The following is a 19511-nucleotide window of genomic DNA, read 5'->3' as shown; positions in this document are numbered from 1 at the left end:
CAAACTAAATCTTCTGCACAGCAAATGAAATCATCAACAAAATGGAAAGGCCACCTACAAAATAGAAGAAAATACTTGAAAATCATATATCTGATAAGGGAACGATATCCAAAAATTAGAATTCATACGATATCCAAAAAGTAGAATTCATACGATTCAACACCAACAAAACAAACAGGTTACAAAATGGGCAAAGGATCTAAATAGACATTTTTCCAAGGGATGCATCCTGGGTCACTAGGAGGTGCTCAACATCACTAATCATGAGGGGAATGCAAAGGAAAAAAGGAAATGAGGTATCACATCATCCCTGTTGGGATGGCTATTATAAAAAGACAATAGATAACAAGTGTTTGTTGAGGATAATCAAGAAAAGGGAATCCCTGTGCGCTGTTGGTGAGAAGGTAAATTGGTGCAGCCTCTATGGAAAATACTATGGAGGTTCCTCAAAAAGGTAAAAATAGAGCTACCCTATGACCAAGCAACTTCACTCTGGGTAGTTATCTGAAGGAAATAAAAACACCAACTTGAAAAGAAATACATACTCCCATGTCCACTGCAGCATTAATTAGGGTAGCCAAAACAGGGGAAGCTGGGTGGTTCAGTGGTAAAGCATTTGCCTTCGGCTCAGGTCGTGATCATGGGGTCCTGGGCTTGAGTTCTCCATCAGGCTCCCCCCACAGGGAGCCTGCTTCTCCCTCTGCCTGTGTCTCTGACTTTCTGTGTCTCTCATGAATAAAAAAATAAAATATTTAACAACAACAAAAAAGAATAGCCAAAACATGACAGCAACCTAGGTGTCCAGTAACAGATGAATGGATAAACGCAGCTGTGGTGTATATACTACAATGGAATATTATTTAACCATAAAAAGAAGGAAATCTTGCCATTTGCCCAACATCGATGGACCTTAAGGGCATTAGGCTAAGTAAAATATGTCAAAGAAAGACAAGAGTTGATGATCTCACTTATATGCAGAACCTTAAAAAAAAGAAAAAAAAAACACCCCCCAAAAATCACAAATATAGAAAACCAATAAAAAAACACCCCCCAAAAAATCACAAATATAGAAAACCAATTGGGGGCTTCCAGAGGTGGGGGCTGGGCAAAATGGTAAAGATGGTCAAAAGGTCCAACTTCCAATTATAAAATAAATAAACCCTGAAGATGTAATGAACATCATGGTGACTACAGTTAATAACACTGTACTGCATATTTAAAAGTTGCTATAAGTGAATCACAAAGTTCCCATCAGAAGAAACATTTTGTAACTGTGTGTGGTAATGGAAGCTAACCAGATTTACTGTGGTGACCACTGTGCAACTTATATTCCATATAAGTATATAGGGTCAGGGTTAGGGTTAGGGTTATAACTTATAACCTAAGTTATAAGTTGTAAGTTATAACCCTAACATGCTTATATGGAATTATTATATCATACACCTGAAACTAATATGTTACAACTCAACTGCATCTCAGTAAAAATAAATAAATAATAAACAGTGCAATTAATGGATGCCTGAAGATGCATTCATTTAAGAAATCATAGCTCTTCCTTTTCTAGCCACGATAAGGTAGCAAAGACTGGATTTACTGTCTTCCTGATATAGCCAAAACTGACTTTTCATGACACTGGACACAAGGCAATATGGGACAGTGATGACAGGAAAAACAAGCAAGGTGAGCCCTACCTCTGCACAAGCTTATCCAGAAGGAGGTGCCGAGAGGTGGAGCAAAGCCAAGCCCACTGCACCCTCAGTAAAAGAGAAGCTGGGAGCCCAGAGGGACACAGGTAATAGTGTGCAAGACATAGGTAATACTGCAGAAATTTGAAGAGTCCCTCCTGAGTATCCATCAGAGTACTAAGCACTCTACACATGTGATGAAACTCCCCAAGGCCAAGAGAACCACCTTTTAAAAGGAGGAAAGAGTCAAGGCATTCAATAAACACCAAGCAAAATGCCAATGAAGAAAACTATACCAAGGAACACCATAATTCAAAGCTGCACACAACCAGTGATAAGGAGAAAATCATAAAGCAGCTCTAGAAAAACAACATGCTGCGGTAAAACAAAGATAATGACAGTAGATCCCTCGCAAGAAAAAAAAAATTCAGCCAAGACGACAGTGTTGCAACATCTTTAATGTAGTGAAAGATAAATAATGCCAACCTGGGATTCTATACCGAGCAAAAATATTTTCAAATACAGAGTTGTATCACCAGCCAAAGAAGCTTATCAACAGAGGACATGCATTACAGAAATGTTAAAGGATGATAGATATTGGTAACAAATCCAAGTATGTGTCTACAAAAAGGAATAAATGAAGTGGAAACAGGTACAGAAATAAATTTATGCCATTTTTCTAATTACTTAAATCTCTTTTAAGAATAATATATTTTGGGGGGCGCCCAGGTAGTTCAAAGCATCTGTTTCTTGATTTCAGCTCAGATCTTGTTCTTAAGGTCATGAGTTCAAGCCCTGAGCTGGGCTCCACATTGGGTGTGGAGCCTACTTAAAAAAAGAACAATAGATTTTTTTAAACAAAATTAATCATGAAGCATGGGTTTTAAAGCATACACAAAAGTTAAAAGTGCATAACAATAGCACAAAGACTAGAGAAAAATAATAAAAGTACTTAATATAACATTCTTGTATATGAAATGTTTTATTCATGTGACAGTAGTTAGATAAGGAAAGTTACACAGTTCCCACCCTAAAGCAATCAATAAAATAAATCATAAAAGTGAATAGTCAAAGAAATAAAATAGAATCATAAACAATATTCAATTATGTCAAACAATGGCAAAAAAAAGTGAAACAAATGAGAATAGAGAAATAGAGAATAAGAAAACAAGAGATTTTTAAATATCAATAATCATATTAAAGGTAAACAGTCTGAATATTCCAATTGAAGGCAGCCATTAAGATGAAAAAGCAAGACCCAACAATATGCTGCCTTACTAGAAAAACGTTTTAAATAAACAAACATAAATAGCTTAAGAATAAAAAGACAGGAAAGAATAGATTATGCTAACACCAATCCAAAGTAAACTGGAGTAGTTATATAAATAGCAGGCATAACAGAATTCATAGCAAAGAATATTACCAGGGATAAAAAAAAAAAAAAAAAAAAGACTATTTTAAGATAATAGAGAGCAGTCCATCATGAGACATGACAAAATTAAATATTTCTGCACTTCACAACAGGGCCTCAAAATACTTGAAACAAATGCTAACAGAACTGAAAAGAAAAATAGAAAAATTCACAATTATCCTTAACTTACATTTAAAGAATTTTCCACTAAACAGAACACAAAATTTGATAAAGAAAAAATGACGACCTAACAAAATACAGAGCTACATGGTGTTCATGGGTCTAAAGAGTCAATAATGCCAAGATCAAATCTCTACAAATGGATCTACAAACTGAATAAAATCTCAATCAAAATCCCAGCAGGATTTTTGTAGAAATTAACATGTTGATTCATATAGAAATGCAAAGTATCTAGATGAGACAAAACAACTTTGACAAACAAATGTGATGACTAACAATACCTATTTACTTTAATGTGACAATACTCAAGACAGTATGGCATTGGTCTCAAGATAGACAAACAGATTAATGGAACAGAAAACACTCCAGATATAACCCTACACATACATGAACATTTCATTTCTGACAAAGGTGCAAAGGTAAATAAGAGGGAAGGACATTCTTTTCAACAAATGGTGCCTGGACAATCAGATATCTATGTACAAACGTTTATGAGTCCATACATCACGTTACACACAAAATGGATCACTGACCTAAGAGTAAACCAAAACTATGGAAGTTCTGGAACAAAACTTAGAAGAAAATCATGTGTGACTCTGGTTTAGGGGAAGATTCTGTACACACACCAAAGTCACAATCCATGAAAGAACAAGCTGATAAACTAAACTTCATCAATATTAAAATTTTGTTCTTTCAAAGAACTGCTGAGAATAAGAAGTCAATTCACAGATGGAAAGAAAATATTTGCAAAGCATACATCAGAAAAAGGTCTTGTATCTATAATAATAGTAAGAAAACACAATAATAAAAATTCAAAACTCAGTAATAAAACAACCCAATTAAAAATGGGTAAAAGAGGGGTGCCTGGGTGGCTCAGTAGTTTAAGTGTCCAACTTTTGATTTCAGCTCCGATCATAATATCAGGGTCCTGAAATCCAGCCCTATATCAGGCTCCACACTTAGTGCAGAGTGTGCCTGTCCCTACCCCTCCCCATGCTTGCTCTCTCTCTTTCTCAAATAAATAAAAATCTTTTTTAAAAATGTGTAAAGGATCTGAAGAGATACATCACAAAAGAAGAAACAGAGATGTCAAGTGAGCACATGAGATCATTAGACATTAAGGAACTGCAAATCACATCCACAAGATTGTGCCAAGCCTTTGGTGAAGATGCAAAAGAAAAAGGAATTCTCATTACTTCTGGTGGGAACTCATATATGCTGGTCCAGCCAATGGGACATCAGTTTGGCCGTTTAACAAAAAATGTACATAGATACTTATCATATGAAGCCATTCCAGTCCTAACCATTTACCCAAGGTAACTGAAAGCATATGTCCACGCCAAGGCTTCTATGCAAATATGTACAGCAGCTTCACTCCTAAGTCCCCCAAAACCAGAAATAAGCCAAGTATCTATCCAAATACCAACAGATTATCAAATTCTGGCATACCCATACAATGTAATAGTATTCAGCCATAAAAAGGAAGTACTGAAATTCACTACAAAATAAATAAATATCAAAATAATTATACTGAATACAGAAGCCAGGCAAAGGAAAAATTACACAGAACATTTATGCACAGTTCTAGAAAATGAAAACTAATCTAGAGTGACAGTGTGGTTCAGTGGTTGCATGAAAAAGCTTTTGGGGGTGAAGATATATCCATTATACAGGCTGTTTAAGGTTTCACAGGTATAGACATGTCAAAGCTCACCAAATTTTTTTTCCTAAAAAAACACGCATTTTATTGTACATCAATTATAACATAGAGCAGCTGTTAAAGGTACCTTAAAAAGAAGACACATTACAATAAACCACGTCTCAGGAACAACACAAATCACAACAGAGTGCGCGTCAGTACCACCAACGTGCTGGACAGTGTCATGTCATGTCCACACAGACCTTCCTCACCGACTATCTCACAACAGTCATGTGGTACAGTTGTCATTATTTTCATTTCACAACAGAAGAAACTGAGATACAAAGTTCAGAAGGAAACTTGCCTAATGAAATACAATGTAGTGAGGGAGGCTCAGCCCAGGGCTTCTCCCTTGATCCATGACTCTGCCTACTGGTAGGGACGGCTGCTCACCATTCAACCAAGAATGTCACTGATTGATAGGGGTACCTGGGGGGCTCAGTCAGTTGTCTGCCTTCAGGTCAGGTCACGATCTCAAGGTCCTGGGATCCAGTCCAGCATCGACCTCCCTGCTTGGCGGGCAATCTGTTTCTCCCTCTCCCTCTGCCCCTCCTCCTGCTTGTTCGTTTTCTCTCTCACTCTCACATGGTCTCTCAAATAAATAAAATCATTAAAAAAAAAAAAAAGAATGCCATCAATGAGTGAATAAATGTGCTCTGAGCACATAAGTAAAAAGAATGACATCTTGACTCCACGGTTCCCAGTAAGTGTTCTTATTGTTAAGACAGCAGACATGTCTGCTGAAAGAGAAAATGCTCCGGGACTCGCACCAAGGGTGCGTCCAAATGGCTTACACCTTCGATTGCACACTACAGGCTTTAGAGATTCAAAAACCAGTTACCAAAATGGGTATTTTGTGAAAAGAAAATTGTTTTACTTTTAAAAGATGGGAGAAATGGACTGCCACTCTTCCTAATTTACACAGGCAGAATTAACTTCTCATCCTTTATGAACATCTTACATATTGTATTTAATTGCTCTTGGACATCTGCTCTCTACAGTTTAAATGTGATCCTTAAAAGCTACTTACTTAACTTGATACATAAACATAACAGAATATTCAGATGCAAAGGAAGCTTTATTATAGTTAGACAACAGGAAAGTAACATGCTGCTTACAAAATGAGTAATCTGGTTTCCTAAAATACCAAGTTACTACTTATTTAAAAATACAAGAAAAAATAAAACAAAGATGAGAACAATAGGCACTAACATCACTCTGAGGTCAGAAGCAGGAAATTACTTAGAATCAAAATCGCTGATTAATTCTATATCTTTACTTATATAATTCGGACATATAAGACAAAAAAAAACAATTTTATTAAAGTAATACATGGAGTTGAAGGAAATGAAATATTCCTGTAATAGTAATTCTCCAACTCACTATGTGTAACCACTCTTGGATGTTAATTTCAGTCTACCTCCTCCCCAGAACTGTAGCTCACACATTTAGTAATGTTCACTGAGTGCCTAGCAACCTGAGGGGTCAAACTCCAGGAGTAAGATTTGTATGCTTTTACATTTTATATTTAAGACATGATTTTGAGTTGATTTCTGTACAGTGAGATTTAGGTCAAAGTTCTTTTTTTTTTTTTCTTTTTTTTTTACTTTACTTCTTGCATATGGATATGCAACTTTTCTAGTATCACACTTTCTGCCCCGAATTATCTGTGCTCCTATGTCAAATACCTTCTGGCCACACTGGATGGGTCTACTTCCAGGTTCTGTTATGTTCACTGATCAACAGGTTTATCCTTTCACCAATACCACACTGGATCTGCAGGAAACAAATTCTCTTGGTTTTCCTTAATCCAAGCATGTCCTCATTTCTTTCATTCTTAAAGGACATTTTCTCCAAATACAGAAGTTTCTCAGTTGACAAGTCTTTCTTTTCATCCTTTAGTAATGTTGTTCCACTTATTTCTGGATTTCCTTGCTTCTGATGAGAAATTAATTCATTCAAGTCATTGTCTCCCTATAAACAATGTGTTATTTTCCTCTGACTTTCAAGGGATTTTTTTGTTGGTTGGGTGGTCTTGGGTTTGTGGTTTCAAGCAGTGTCTGATGTGCCTGGTCATGGATCTTTTTGGGATTATCTTGTGTGGGCTTCCTCAGCTTCTGAAATCCTTCTGTTTACGTCTCTCACCATATTTACAAAGTCTTCATCCATTATTCCTCCAAATACTTCTTTTTTCCGAACCACACTTTCTCTTTTCCTTTTGATATCCTTCTGACACAAATGCTAAACACTTCAGTCTCGTCCCATAGGTCCCTGAGGTTCAGTTCATTCACTCAGGCTGGTTTCTCTGTTATTCAGACAAAATAGTTGCTAGTGATCCATTCTCAAGTTCACTCTCTCTTTCTTCTGTCATCTTTATTCTGTCTTTAGTCCATCCATCCTGCTTCTTATTTTGGCTAATATATTTTCCAGTCCTAAAGTGGGATACACTTAAAGTGCTATGTTTCCATTTGTTCACACAGTGAAGGCCTGAAATTAAGGCCCAATATCACATGCTTTCTAACATCTAGGGAAACCAGGTGAACCACAAATGGCCTGACCACAAGCTCCCCTCCCCTCTCTGTTGGCAGGGATAAGTCCCCTAGACAAACAACCCTCCTCACTGAAGAGACCAGGCAGGGCTCCTACATATCTCTGAGGAGTGGGTTCTCCAGGGTCAGAATGTAGAATTATTGAAATAAGCCCATCAGGGCACCTGGTTGGCTCAGTTGGTAGAGCATGCAACTTTTGATATCTCAGGCTCCTGAGATAAAAAAAAAAAAAAAAAAAAAAAAATTAAAGAGAAAACAACAACAACAAAAAAAACAAAAACAAACAAGTCCATTACATTCTCCTGTGGGACCCAGGGGGCAGCCCACCCTCCTGTCACTCTAAAGCTTGCCTCTCACTCACGGTCATGCTGGATCACTCTGCTCCAGATCACACCCTCTATGTGGTCCCTGTGGATGTCTGCAGTGTCCTCCTACTTTGGAATAGGAGGACATATGACTAAGAAACTGCTACCAACCACATCTATCTGTGGTCAGGTGTCAAGTGTCTAGTCATCCCAAGAAACCTAGAACAGGATTCCCTCCTGCATTAACCACATGAAGAGCAGGAAAATGAAATGGTTCACCCTTAATTCTTGGGAGCACTTTTACAGCAGCAGCTTTAAAATCTGTCTCAGATAATTCTAACATCTATTATCTTAGATGGCATCTGTTGAATGTCTTCTCCCATGCAAGCTGAGATTGTCGGGTTCTTTATATGCTGAGTAATTCTGTCCTGGACATTTTTGTTTCAGCAGTCAATGCTAAATGTATTCAGGATACACATTCCAACCAGCCTTCTGTGGATTGTGGTTTCAGTGTTGCTATGTTTGTGAAGACTCTGGCCAGTTTCGGATCTGGGCAGTGGTCCATCTCTTGGTTCAAATTCTCAGTGTCTGATATGCTGTTTAGTATCAGAGCCACACATGCTCATCCCCAGAGTGAGTCAGGAGCTTACAAACGACCTTATGGGATCACCTTGCTTTGTCCCCTCCTCTTTACTGTCTCTTGGTACTTTCCAGTACCCTGGGGCTTCCCATTTTGGACCTCCATTCAGAACACTGGGGTTGTTCCATCTTTCACTTCCAACAACTACAGATATGTCCATGGGCAAATGCAGATGGACAGAGAAAAGAAAAGCAGAACTTGCCCCCCACCCCCTTAATGACTGAGGAAGGTTCTCTTCCCCAAGATTCCTGATGTTTTGGGTCCTAGCTGCTCACTACAGGAGGTTCATCTCTCATTTCCCAAACCTGAATATGAGAGAGACTCCTGAAGTTCTCTCTGGCTGTGCCAATGTCCTCTTCTGGGATTTTTTTTTTTAGACCAGGCCAGTGGATGCCAAGAAAAAAACTGAATTCATATTTTTATTTTCAGCCCAGACCACTCTCCTAAACTGCTTAATTAACACGGCACTTGGATGTTTAACAATTATTTTTAACCAACCACTATTCCTGTCTCTTCTGAATGCACTCTGTCCACAGCTTTCCACATCTCTGCTGAAGGGAACTTCTCAATCTCTCCAGCCAGAATACCTGGAGTCCTTCTCTATACTCCTCTGATCTGTCAGGAGATTCTCCAGGGCCCGTCACCCTCCATCTGGACTATAGCCATAGGCTCCTGGCAGGGAGGGGCTCCTGCCTCTCACTTGGCCCTCCTGATACGGACTCTCAACATAGAGATCAGACAGATCTTTAAAAGCCCAAGATCGCATGGCCCTCTGCTGAGAAACTGTAGTGAGCCCTTCTCATTCAGAGTAAAAGTGGTAACAACCCTACTGGGACGCCCCTACTGCTTCTCACACAAGACATCCCATCACTCCCCTCCTGACTGGAATGGGGGCAGTGACGGGGAATGTCGCAGGCATAAATGTCTTCTACTATCTGCATGATTAATCTCCTCAATTCCAATCAGTCTTCACTCCAATGTCACCTTCTCAATGAGGTTTCTTCTGATGCCCTATCCTGAGTGCAACCCCCTCCCCCTGCTCAGGCCCCTTCCCCTACTGCTTTTTCTAGAGCACTCTAGACTTCCACCATAATTCACAATGTATTACTTGCCATGCCAGCCGCCCCTCTGCTGCAGTATCAGCTGGATGGCGCCAGTGATCTCTCTGTATTTGTTCACAGCTGCAAGCCCAGTGTCTAACCAGTGCACGGCTCAACAAATATTTACTGTGTGAGGAGAATAAATATCCCTAGAACACAGTGTGTGGGCAAAGCACACAGCAGGAGGACAGGAGGTTAAGGAAGCGCCGACAACCCACCTTGTAGGCCTCGTAAACTGAGATGGGAGAGCTGAGAGAATCCACGCTATTTTCTCAAATTCACAATGCCCAGGTGTAAATTGCCTTATTCTTGTTCAATTCCAACAATTTTCTAATAGGGCAGTTATGATACTTGCAGATTTTCTCTCTCCTACCAGATTTTACATGAGCAATTCAAAGGGAATGCTACTGATTCATACATACGTGTTTCCTCCACAGCAGCTAACAGGTCAACGGTATAAAGTCAACAAATAACCTCCCCAACACTGTAAGTAGAAGTGGTCACCGAATTACACTTCAAAGTACAAAGAAATGAGAGTCTGCAGTGAGAGAAGCATGTTCATAAACAAACCTAACTTCAGAGAGCAGAAGGAGTGCAGGTCTCTGCAGAGGTCAGCAGAAAGCAGTCCACTAAGCCTGGTGGTGCTGTCCATTGCTCACGACACAGGTAAATGTCTGACACTATACTAGCCTCTTGAGAAAAGCAGTCTTATTTTTGTTATTACACTTTTCTTCCTCCTGAAATAGTCTGACCTTATTAATCAGATTTGGCACCAAAAGGTCTTTTGCTATTTATGAAAATCAAATTCACTCTCATAGGATAAAGATGAGTCACTATTAAGGATATTCAAAAGAATGAAGCTCACATTCTGATGCAAACTCTAAGATGATTTCAGCAAAGGTTATAAACAAAACTTTCCAAAATGACTACAGTGTTCAGGACAACATGCACGCAGGATCTAAAAATCCGTATTACTTCACAGACACACCTTAAATAGAGTTCCTGGTCACTTTGCCAAGAAACTGCCTTACTGAGAAGCACAGCCTAGATTCAGATGAACAGGGACACTTCCCACCCTGTTCCCATTACACCTGAGTGCTCTCATTTCCTTCCTCTCATTTTTAATTTGGGGAATGGTCAATCCAAATAAAAGTTATTAAAGATTATTTTCCTGAAAAGTTTCTAAAAAAAGAATGTTAAAAGTGTACTAGTAGTTAGTCACCAAATGAAGCAAGTGATCAGAATTACCATCACCAAAAGTGAGACAACCTAATATCAAGTGCCACTGCATAAAATGAAAATGAAAAACAGAGTATGGCCCATTGAGTATTTTTGGCTAAATATTCTAACCTACATCTAAATTTGAGGAAATGACTCAGTCATATCCAGAATGTGTAAACCTCAGTAGGATAATTTGCCTGAATAGTGCTATAAAAAACAAAGAGATGGAAGACTTGTCTAGATTTAAAAAACAAAACAAAACAAAAAAACCCATAGATCTAACCAAATGCAATATATGACATTTAACTAGATCCTGAATTGAAAAAGCAAAGCCAAGAGTCACCACAAACAACATTCTGAAACATGTGGGGAATCTGAAATTAATGCTAATATTGTTAGGTATAGTACTAGTTTTGTGGTTATGTAAGAGTTTGTTCTTCCTCCTAGGAAAGGTACGCTAGTCCAGCGAAGGTTCACCTGGTCATTTTGAAATGGCTCAGCAAGAACGAATAGAGGAGGGAAGTGAGAGGAGAGGTGTACGGGGATGGGCAGATCTTGGTGAGGTGCATAAAGAGGTTCATTTTTTCTGCCTTTCAAATTTTCTGGTTTGATTATTCCCAAAATAAAAAGCTAGATGAAATAAAAGAGAACCATGGAGCAGTGGAAGTACTACACATCCTGTCCATAGTGATGTATGCCCAAGCAAGAAGCCCTAACAGTTATTTTAATTACAATAAGGTTTCTTGACACAAACCCCAGATCATCTAGAAGAGGCAAGAAACAAAGGCCAGGAATGAGGCAATCAGTCACCATTTTCTGCGCACACTTAAAAGAAATTCCCTAAACTGTCAAAAGAATCCTAATCCTCGGAACTTGTTTTACTTGGTTCTTACAAATGTATTAAAGGATGGTATCATTTGAGGAGCTACTTCTAAGAGGGAATTTTATTTCAAACTATTGGAACATTCTCCCAATGAGACAAACATAGGAGGTGGAGCTTTATTTAAGGTGAAAAGGCTAGAGAATAAAGTAGAGCTCTGTAGTGTACAAAGATTCCCAATTTCGGACATTGCAGGAAGGTCCTATGGTAATAATCTTAATTGTTTTTAAATTGGCTAGTGCTTTCAATCATCAACATTGTATTTTATATTTTATAGTATCCAAAATCAAATATCTATATCTATATCTATATCTATATATATATATATTACAAGTAAAAGTACTGGTTTAAGTATAGGACAGTCGGTTACATTAAATTTTTCTAATTACATCTGATATAATACTATTTAAAGAATACTATTTAAAGAATTCGGATCCAGTATGTTTCTATAATCCTCTTCATTAACTATATACTTTTAATAGTCATCACTGAACAATCTCTTTTCTCGAAAACACGAAAATTTAGAATACCCATCTAAGAATCACATTATAGTAATGGTCTACTAATACTCATGTTCACTAGGAATATTACTTTCTCCAAAACAATCATTTTTAATTTAACGTGTTTTAAGAAACTTTATAAAAAGTTCAAGTAAAAAAAGAAAAAACCCAAAGAAAGCTAAACGCTGGGTTTTGATCAATTTTCTCTGTAAAGTATCATCACAAAAGGACAGAAGTGACGCTGACTAGGACAGCCAGGGGCATCCAAATGGGGAGGTGGGGAGGTACAGCCTCCTCTGGACCACCCAGCGCTAAACCTCGCTCAGGCCTATAAGAGCTCGGAGGGGCAGGACTTGCCAGACCTCCTGCACTACAGCTTCTAGTCTGCATGTAGCTCAGACATTCTACCCTGAGGAATTTACTACAATCTTCATAGTACTAGGAAAGCACCGCATTTATTGTTTCCACAACATTCTCCCCCCACCTCCATTTTCTACCCCCATGTGGCTGTCCCAGCTGCTCCTGTGTGAAGCGGATGAGAGGCGGGGCTGCTGACAGTGACAAGGGTTGTGGGCCACACTGCTCAAGGAGCATCTACAATAGGAAGCAAACTCAGCATCTTTTAGCTGAAAGAGGTCTACCAATAAGGGAGACAGAAACTAAGAATGGTCTACTGCGTGGATTCTAAGAAGCTCTTACAGTAGTTCACAGCCAAAAAGAGGACGTCCCAGGGATCACATTAGCCATGGTAAATCCATCAATTTAAAACCAATTTTAAGGCGGGAAAAAAAGTGGTATTTTCATGAGGATCATCTACTATAAGAAAGGGAAGAGAAGTGATATGGTGAAAATATCTGGATCAAAATATCCAGAAGAGGATTTTGCTCCACAGAAATTTCAGAAACCACTCCTTCAGATAATACATTAAACAAACCTTAAAGAAATTGCACTGTTGTATTAAAAAAAAACAAACAAAAAAACTAGGCCCAACTGAGGGTGCATCAGTAACCATTGCACAGACGTGAAAGTGAACCAAAATGTCTGTGTCTTTCTTCTTCAAAGTGTGAACGTGGCCTCACGGAGAATTCAACTCCATAGAAAGTGAGACATGACAGAGCTATACATATATGAGCAATGAACCTGAAAACAACTGAAATACATTTCCTCAGACTCACTTAGGAAGAAAGACAAAGACAGAAAACTATCCTTTATAAGTAGACGGGAAAATGTCGAAGCATTCTGAATTTTATGATAAATAATTTAATAAAAACTTTAGAAATAATTACAATCATGAGAATACATGGTCCAAAATGAATTAAATTTACAAGTAGTTTCTAATTAGCGGGTCCCTGATTGAGGAAGACCCTAAAGAACTTCAGTACTCTGGAAAGAAAATGCTAATTCCTAGACCTCAAAAGGCAGGGACAGCTCATGAGTGAACAGGGAAAGAGCTAATGTGACCACTCCTGTTTCTTCAGGACAGTCAACTAGGCTTCTTTCATCTAGCCAATGCCAACAGTGCTCTCATGCAACTGTTCTACTTTCTTGTGGTTTTAATGCAAAACCATTTTATCTTCAAGATCTGATAAATACCCAAATTATCAAGTTCATCTTTCTCCTACCCCCTATCGCTGCCATCCACTAACTCCCCATCCAAAAAAATTACTGACACATTAAAAACCACTGTATTAATCTCTAAGGGCTGCTACAACAAATTATCATAAACTTGCTGGCTTTAGGAGCACAAAAATCTTCCCATCTCACAGTTCTGGAGGACAGAAGTACAAAATCAAGATGCTGGCAGGGGTGGGACTGGGAGGGTTCCTTCTGGAGGCTTCTGGCTTCTGGTGGCTGCCAGAGATCCCTGGCCTTCCTGGACTCGTGAAGGCCTCTCTCCAATCTCTGTCTTCACAGGACCTTCTCCTGCTTCTCCTCTTCTTATAAAGACACTTGTTTTAAGATTCATTCAGATAATCCAGAATGAGGCCATCTCAAGATCCTTATCACTTTATCTGCAAAGACCCTTTATCCAAATAAAGTCACACTCACAGGTTTCAGGCTTACCTATCTGCAGGGGTCTGGAGGTAGGGAGAAGGTCATTCCACCAGTCACGGTCTTTCTAGGGTTAGTTATATCCTAATTACCAATAAGTGCTTGCTTCTTTAAAGAATTTCAGAAACACACCACACCATCCTTTTTCTGAACCTTGCTTTATTTCCAATATTATTTATCAGACAATTCTTTTCAACTGGATCCATTTCCACAGAAATCCTTCTTTGAGTGCTTTCATTAGTCACTGTGAACAAGACTGGCATGGTAAAACAGGCAGGTATCAAGTGCTTTTGCCTGCAAGTAGAGTATTTTTGTGGACTACCAAAGTAGAAGCTTTTTCCTGAGTCTTACACATTGACCCAGGTAGTCACCAGTTTCACTGAATTGTATTTTGATTTCTCCTTATCCATCCTCATCAGGATAAACATTCTTATAAAGATAAGGTTAAACATACAATTTTAACCTGTCCAGGCACAAACATGCCTGAAGTGTTCACACACTGCTTTTCACTTTTACATTGTCCCTGTTATTTAATTCATAAAGCTAGTAAGTAATCAACATGCACATCTGAAATGAACCCTACTTTCTGAAACAAAGACCTCATGAATTAGGAATACTTCTAAATTCTCTCATCATACAAAAGAACCAAAGTTTCAGACTGATTGGTTGAGGCAAGCTTTCATTATCAATGTTAGGGAAAGGCTTTCTTAAGAGAGTCTTTCCAAAAAAGCAGCTCACGTACCTTTTTTGTAGTGACAGATAAAACATCTCCGCTCTATATTCAGGCCACCCACTAACCCCAACCTTTGTCCTGCTGCCCAGACACATACCCAGCTAACATGAAGCCTGGGAAGCCCTGCCCACTCCTCCCATGGGGTCTGACCACATGCGCATGCTCTTTGTGGGTGTGCGTGCACATTTATACAACCACATAAAAGTTTTAAAGTATCAGTGCAATTCTTCAAGAAAAAATATGACTGATAGAATAACGTAAAAATTAAGAATTGATACAGAAAAGCGAGAAAACACCAGAACAAGAGAGCAACAGGCGGCAAACCCAGCATCTTCTCAACTACCTAAGCTAAAAAAGCGCATTTTGAATACAGACTTTGCTACCAAAGCAAACAACACAGTACTAGTCTCTTTATCCAAAATGCTGCCTTTTCAATTAACACCCTTTTGCCTTATGCCCTGTAGTTGAGAATAAATCAAGATGAGTGAGAAGAGTTCATACCTCCACCAGGAATAATTGCCAACTTTGTTTCAACCAAGCCCATTTTTGCAGAGGAAGCTAAAAAGGAAAGAAAGAAATTAAGTAAAATGCACATCAGATTCCAACATTAAGACTTGAAAAAGTTAGTAAAATCAGCTTGAAATATTGTTTACTAATTAAACCTGTGTCACAAATCTTTTTTTTTTTTTTTTTTTTTTTAATTTTTATTTACTTATGATAGAGAGAGAGAGAGAGAGAGAGAGAGAGGCAGAGACATAGGCAGAGGGAGAAGCAGGCTCCATGCACCGGGAGCCTGATGTGGGATTCGATCCTGGGTCTCCAGGATCGTGCCCTGGGCCAAAGGCAGGCGCCAAACCGCTGCACCACCCAGGGATCCCCTCACAAATCTTTTTAAAAGTCACTTCAGAAGGAATTCAGTTACGGAAATAAGTAAACACTGTCTAAATGATGTATATTAAGACATTCACATAACATTTCCCATTAAAAACTGCTCAGCAGTGAATGAATTTTCGATGCAGAAAAACTAAGGTTACAACTACATAATTTGACCTGATAGTGCCAACTCATGTTTGAAGGCTTAGCCCCCATTAATTATTCAGGACGGGGAGAGAGACTGTGTCTGACAAGCAGGAATCTTTAGCTGTCTGAAGAGTCCTCCAAATCAAACAGCTTAATATAACATATCAGATATGGCAGCTTTTCAGGACCAAATCTCTAGTTACTTTTGACAAATGGTTTTACTGTTCTGACAGCTGGACAGGGATCCTCTTTCCACGTTGTGTTTTTATGGCTACTTTAAAATATCTTAATTATTTCTTTACTTGCATATCAAAATGTGCTTGGACCACCTCCCATATCCTAATTCCCAGAATCTGCACTCTTTCAGAAATGGACTACATGTACCTTAGCTTTTCCATTTAAAACTCATGATTTCAGACAAGTAAGTAGAAATCTGAAATAAAGTGGAAAGCGGGGAGAGTCCACAAGGATTAGCAGCTACAAATCCCAGGAAACAGTCAAAAACTATCGAAAACACAATTATATTGGCTCTATTTTTAACAGGCAGCTGCTTCAGGAGTAATGGTGTGAGCCAGGGGAAGAATGGCAACAAGTATGTTGCCTGCTTTACCCAGTCCTTGGTCCCAGGGCCCCTTAGGTCACCCCAATGTGACCATATGGTGGCAGCGGACAGGGCTCTGCCAGGGTAATAGGAGTGGAGGCCAAGGTGCCAGCATGCCTGGGTTCAAATCCCAGCCCAGCCCCTGATTCTGGGCCATCAGGCCTCCTCTGTGTGCCCCAGCTCCCTCAAGCACCCCACAGAGTGCCTCGCACAGAGGGCTCTGAGGCCAACTGTGTGATGTAATACATGTCAGGGGCTTAGAGCAGGGCTGGGCACCAGGTCAGCACTCAGCACATGGCCAGCCAGCACTGTTCTCATTATTGTTCTCATTATTATTTTCATAATCGCCTCATCCAACTCACAGGAAACCAAGCAAGAAGTAAGTGAGCCTCAGAGAGATTAAGTTATCATTACTGTAGCTGACAAGAATTAAGTACTTGGACTGGGCACAGGCCACAGATTAGCTCCTGTTGTTTCCCTCATCTCAGAGGAGGAAATGGATCTGAAGAGGACAGAGCCAACGAGTCAAATTCACTTCTGTCTGACCCAATTCCTCTTCTCCTCCCAGCCTGCGAAGGCTAACACGAGACTATCAAATTGTTTTCTTAACTGAGAATCTTCAATATTTCATTAAGCCCAACCAAAGGGTGACTTCTACTAAACATTCTATTCAACAACAGGAAAAGAATAAAATATTTGGAATTATCTGAAGAGTAAGCACAAACTTCATTTCTCAAAGGATTACTTCTCACCTGCTACACGTATATCACATGCTAGTGCCAGTTCAAGGCCACCACCCAAAGCAAGTCCATCTATTGCTGCAATTGTTGGCACTGGAAGATTAGCTGAAATAGAAGGAAAGAGTTTATGTTTCTTCAAGATCGTTACCTTACTATGTGATTTATTTTAGACCTTTTTGTGTGAATTTATTTTTTTTTCGTAAGATTTTATTTATTCATGAAAGACAGAGAGTGGCAGAGACACGGGAAGAGGGAGAAGCAGGCTCCCCGTGGGGAGCCCAATACGAGACTCTATCCCAGGATCCGGGATCACGCCCTGAGCCAAAGGCAGATGCTCAACCACTGAGCCACCCAGGTGTCCCGTGAATTTATTTTTAAATGGGATACTATATACAGACTTTTGTAGCCCTTTTGCCTTTAACAAAACAGCCATTTCCTTTGTTATTACTCTTCAAAAACATGCAATGATTGTGTAGAGTTCCACCAAATAAATATGCAATAATGTCTTTAAATCTTCCGATATTGCTGAAATACTTGCATAAATATTTTTTGTTAAATTAGCACAATCACAGTTCTGATTTTGTCATCCTAGGACCTAAAGTCTTTTATGAAATGTGTGGTTCATACAAATTTCTACATGAAATGACTTAGGTATAAACTGCAAAACTCATGATCCTTTATGGGTCACTGTGGTACTCAGAATGACAATCTCATTCAACAAAGTAATACATCTTCTCAAACAACACAAAAGCTGACCAAGGGGCTGCTGGGGTACCGCCCACTAGTTCTATCACTGAGAACGAGGACAACAGGCCAGGCCACAGCTAGAAAATAATCCAACTTTATCAAAGAGCACACTTCAGATGGAAGAGGCTTTGAGAAGGTCCTGAGAACCAGTCCAAAAGCATGCCTGGAAAGGCATCAGCCAGCCACAGAGCTCCAACCAGACTTTCTTAAGCCCAGAATATTACTTTAATGAGATTCTGTAAATTAGAAGACATAGATTTCATTTTTAAAAGTGGTTCAAAAACTGACTGGTTAATTATTCTGTGAAGCAGACTCCTCCTTATTAGCTTTATTTTTGACAATGGGAATGTGAAGCAAGGCTGGCCAAACTTACTACAGTATAAACAGAACTGGCACCATCTCTTAATTGTTCTGATAAAAAATAAATAATAATCACGTGGCATGAGGTACTGGCTAATGCTATGAGGGTAATCATACTGTAACATATAAATATAGCAAATCAATACGTTATATACCTTAAACTTACACAATGATATATGGCAATTACATCTCAATTTTTAAAAATAAAATATAAATTAGTAAATAGATAGAGTCATCCCTAAAAATCTCTTTCTTCAACAGGTATTCTAAAATAGGAAATTCCAGTCAGAGAGGTTCACCCTTTGACTCCTTTTAAAATACACAAATTTGTTGAAGTGCACGGAGTTTTATTCACACATGAAGGAATTTATCAGACTTATCTTAGGTACAAAGTCTGAAAAGGCTGGGAGGGAACACGTACACATACTGCCGCAGAAGACAAAAGCATTCCCAGAAAAGCAGGGGTGACGGGGCTATGGGACTGTCTGTACCTGCCCAAACATTCTGGGGAAGGTGAGGGCTTGAGAGGCCAGGCCTGACTCAAAGGTGCTCCGGGAGTGCACCTGACAGCACACTTGGTGAAAAAATAAATAGATCGCCACATTAGGGTCTACTGTCAGGAAATAAATTTAATGAAAAAATGGTATCTGGTTAACTTTATCTGACAAAAAAAAACAAAACAAAACAAAAAACAAAGATAATAAAGGAATATAATGGCAAGTTCATCTGAGAGGCTTCCAAGATCATCTCAAACCACGACAAGTCAAATGGAGTTACTCTGCTACCCACTCTCAATCCTTTCTTTCTAAGAACCTAGCAATGAAATGATGGTATTTCTAGACTCCTCTGGTCTCCTGCCTCCCCAGTCTCATGTCTCTCCCATCAGAACCTCTCCCTAGGCTTCCTTCCAGCCTCGGCTCCCATCCTTGTCCCAGGACAAGCTTTCTGAAGGAGAAGAAAGGAGAGCCACCACTGCCACTTACCCTGACCACAGAGCTCCAGCTCCACCCATCTCTCCCAGGCTGCTCTGGCTCTGCTTTCAGTGACACTGGGAGGCTATCCTGTAACCAATGGCCACTACCCGGTCC

The 19511-nt window shown here is 39.3% G+C and overlaps 1 protein-coding gene across 3 annotated transcripts in view; it reads right to left on the bottom strand.

Annotated features, from left to right (window-relative positions):
- AUH (AU RNA binding methylglutaconyl-CoA hydratase) overlaps positions 1-19511 on the bottom strand; it is a 159934-nt gene that overhangs the window by 79743 nt on the left and 60680 nt on the right. For 2 of the 3 annotated variants that reach the window (XM_025423568.3, XM_025423567.3), the window contains 2 exons: positions 17329-17421; positions 15457-15513 (listed from right to left, as the gene is read on the bottom strand). The exons of the other annotated variant lie outside the window; for it this stretch is intronic. In XM_025423568.3, coding sequence (XP_025279353.1) covers positions 15457-15513; positions 17329-17421 — 150 coding nt within the window. The remainder of the gene's footprint in view (positions 1-15456; positions 15514-17328; positions 17422-19511) is intronic. 3 annotated transcript variants of the gene reach the window in all.

The sequence above is a fragment of the Canis lupus genome, chromosome 1, assembly GCF_003254725.2.
Source record: "Canis lupus dingo isolate Sandy chromosome 1, ASM325472v2, whole genome shotgun sequence".
NCBI classification, from domain to species: Eukaryota; Metazoa; Chordata; class Mammalia; order Carnivora; family Canidae; genus Canis; species Canis lupus.
This window is presented reverse-complemented; position numbering and strand designations above follow the sequence as displayed.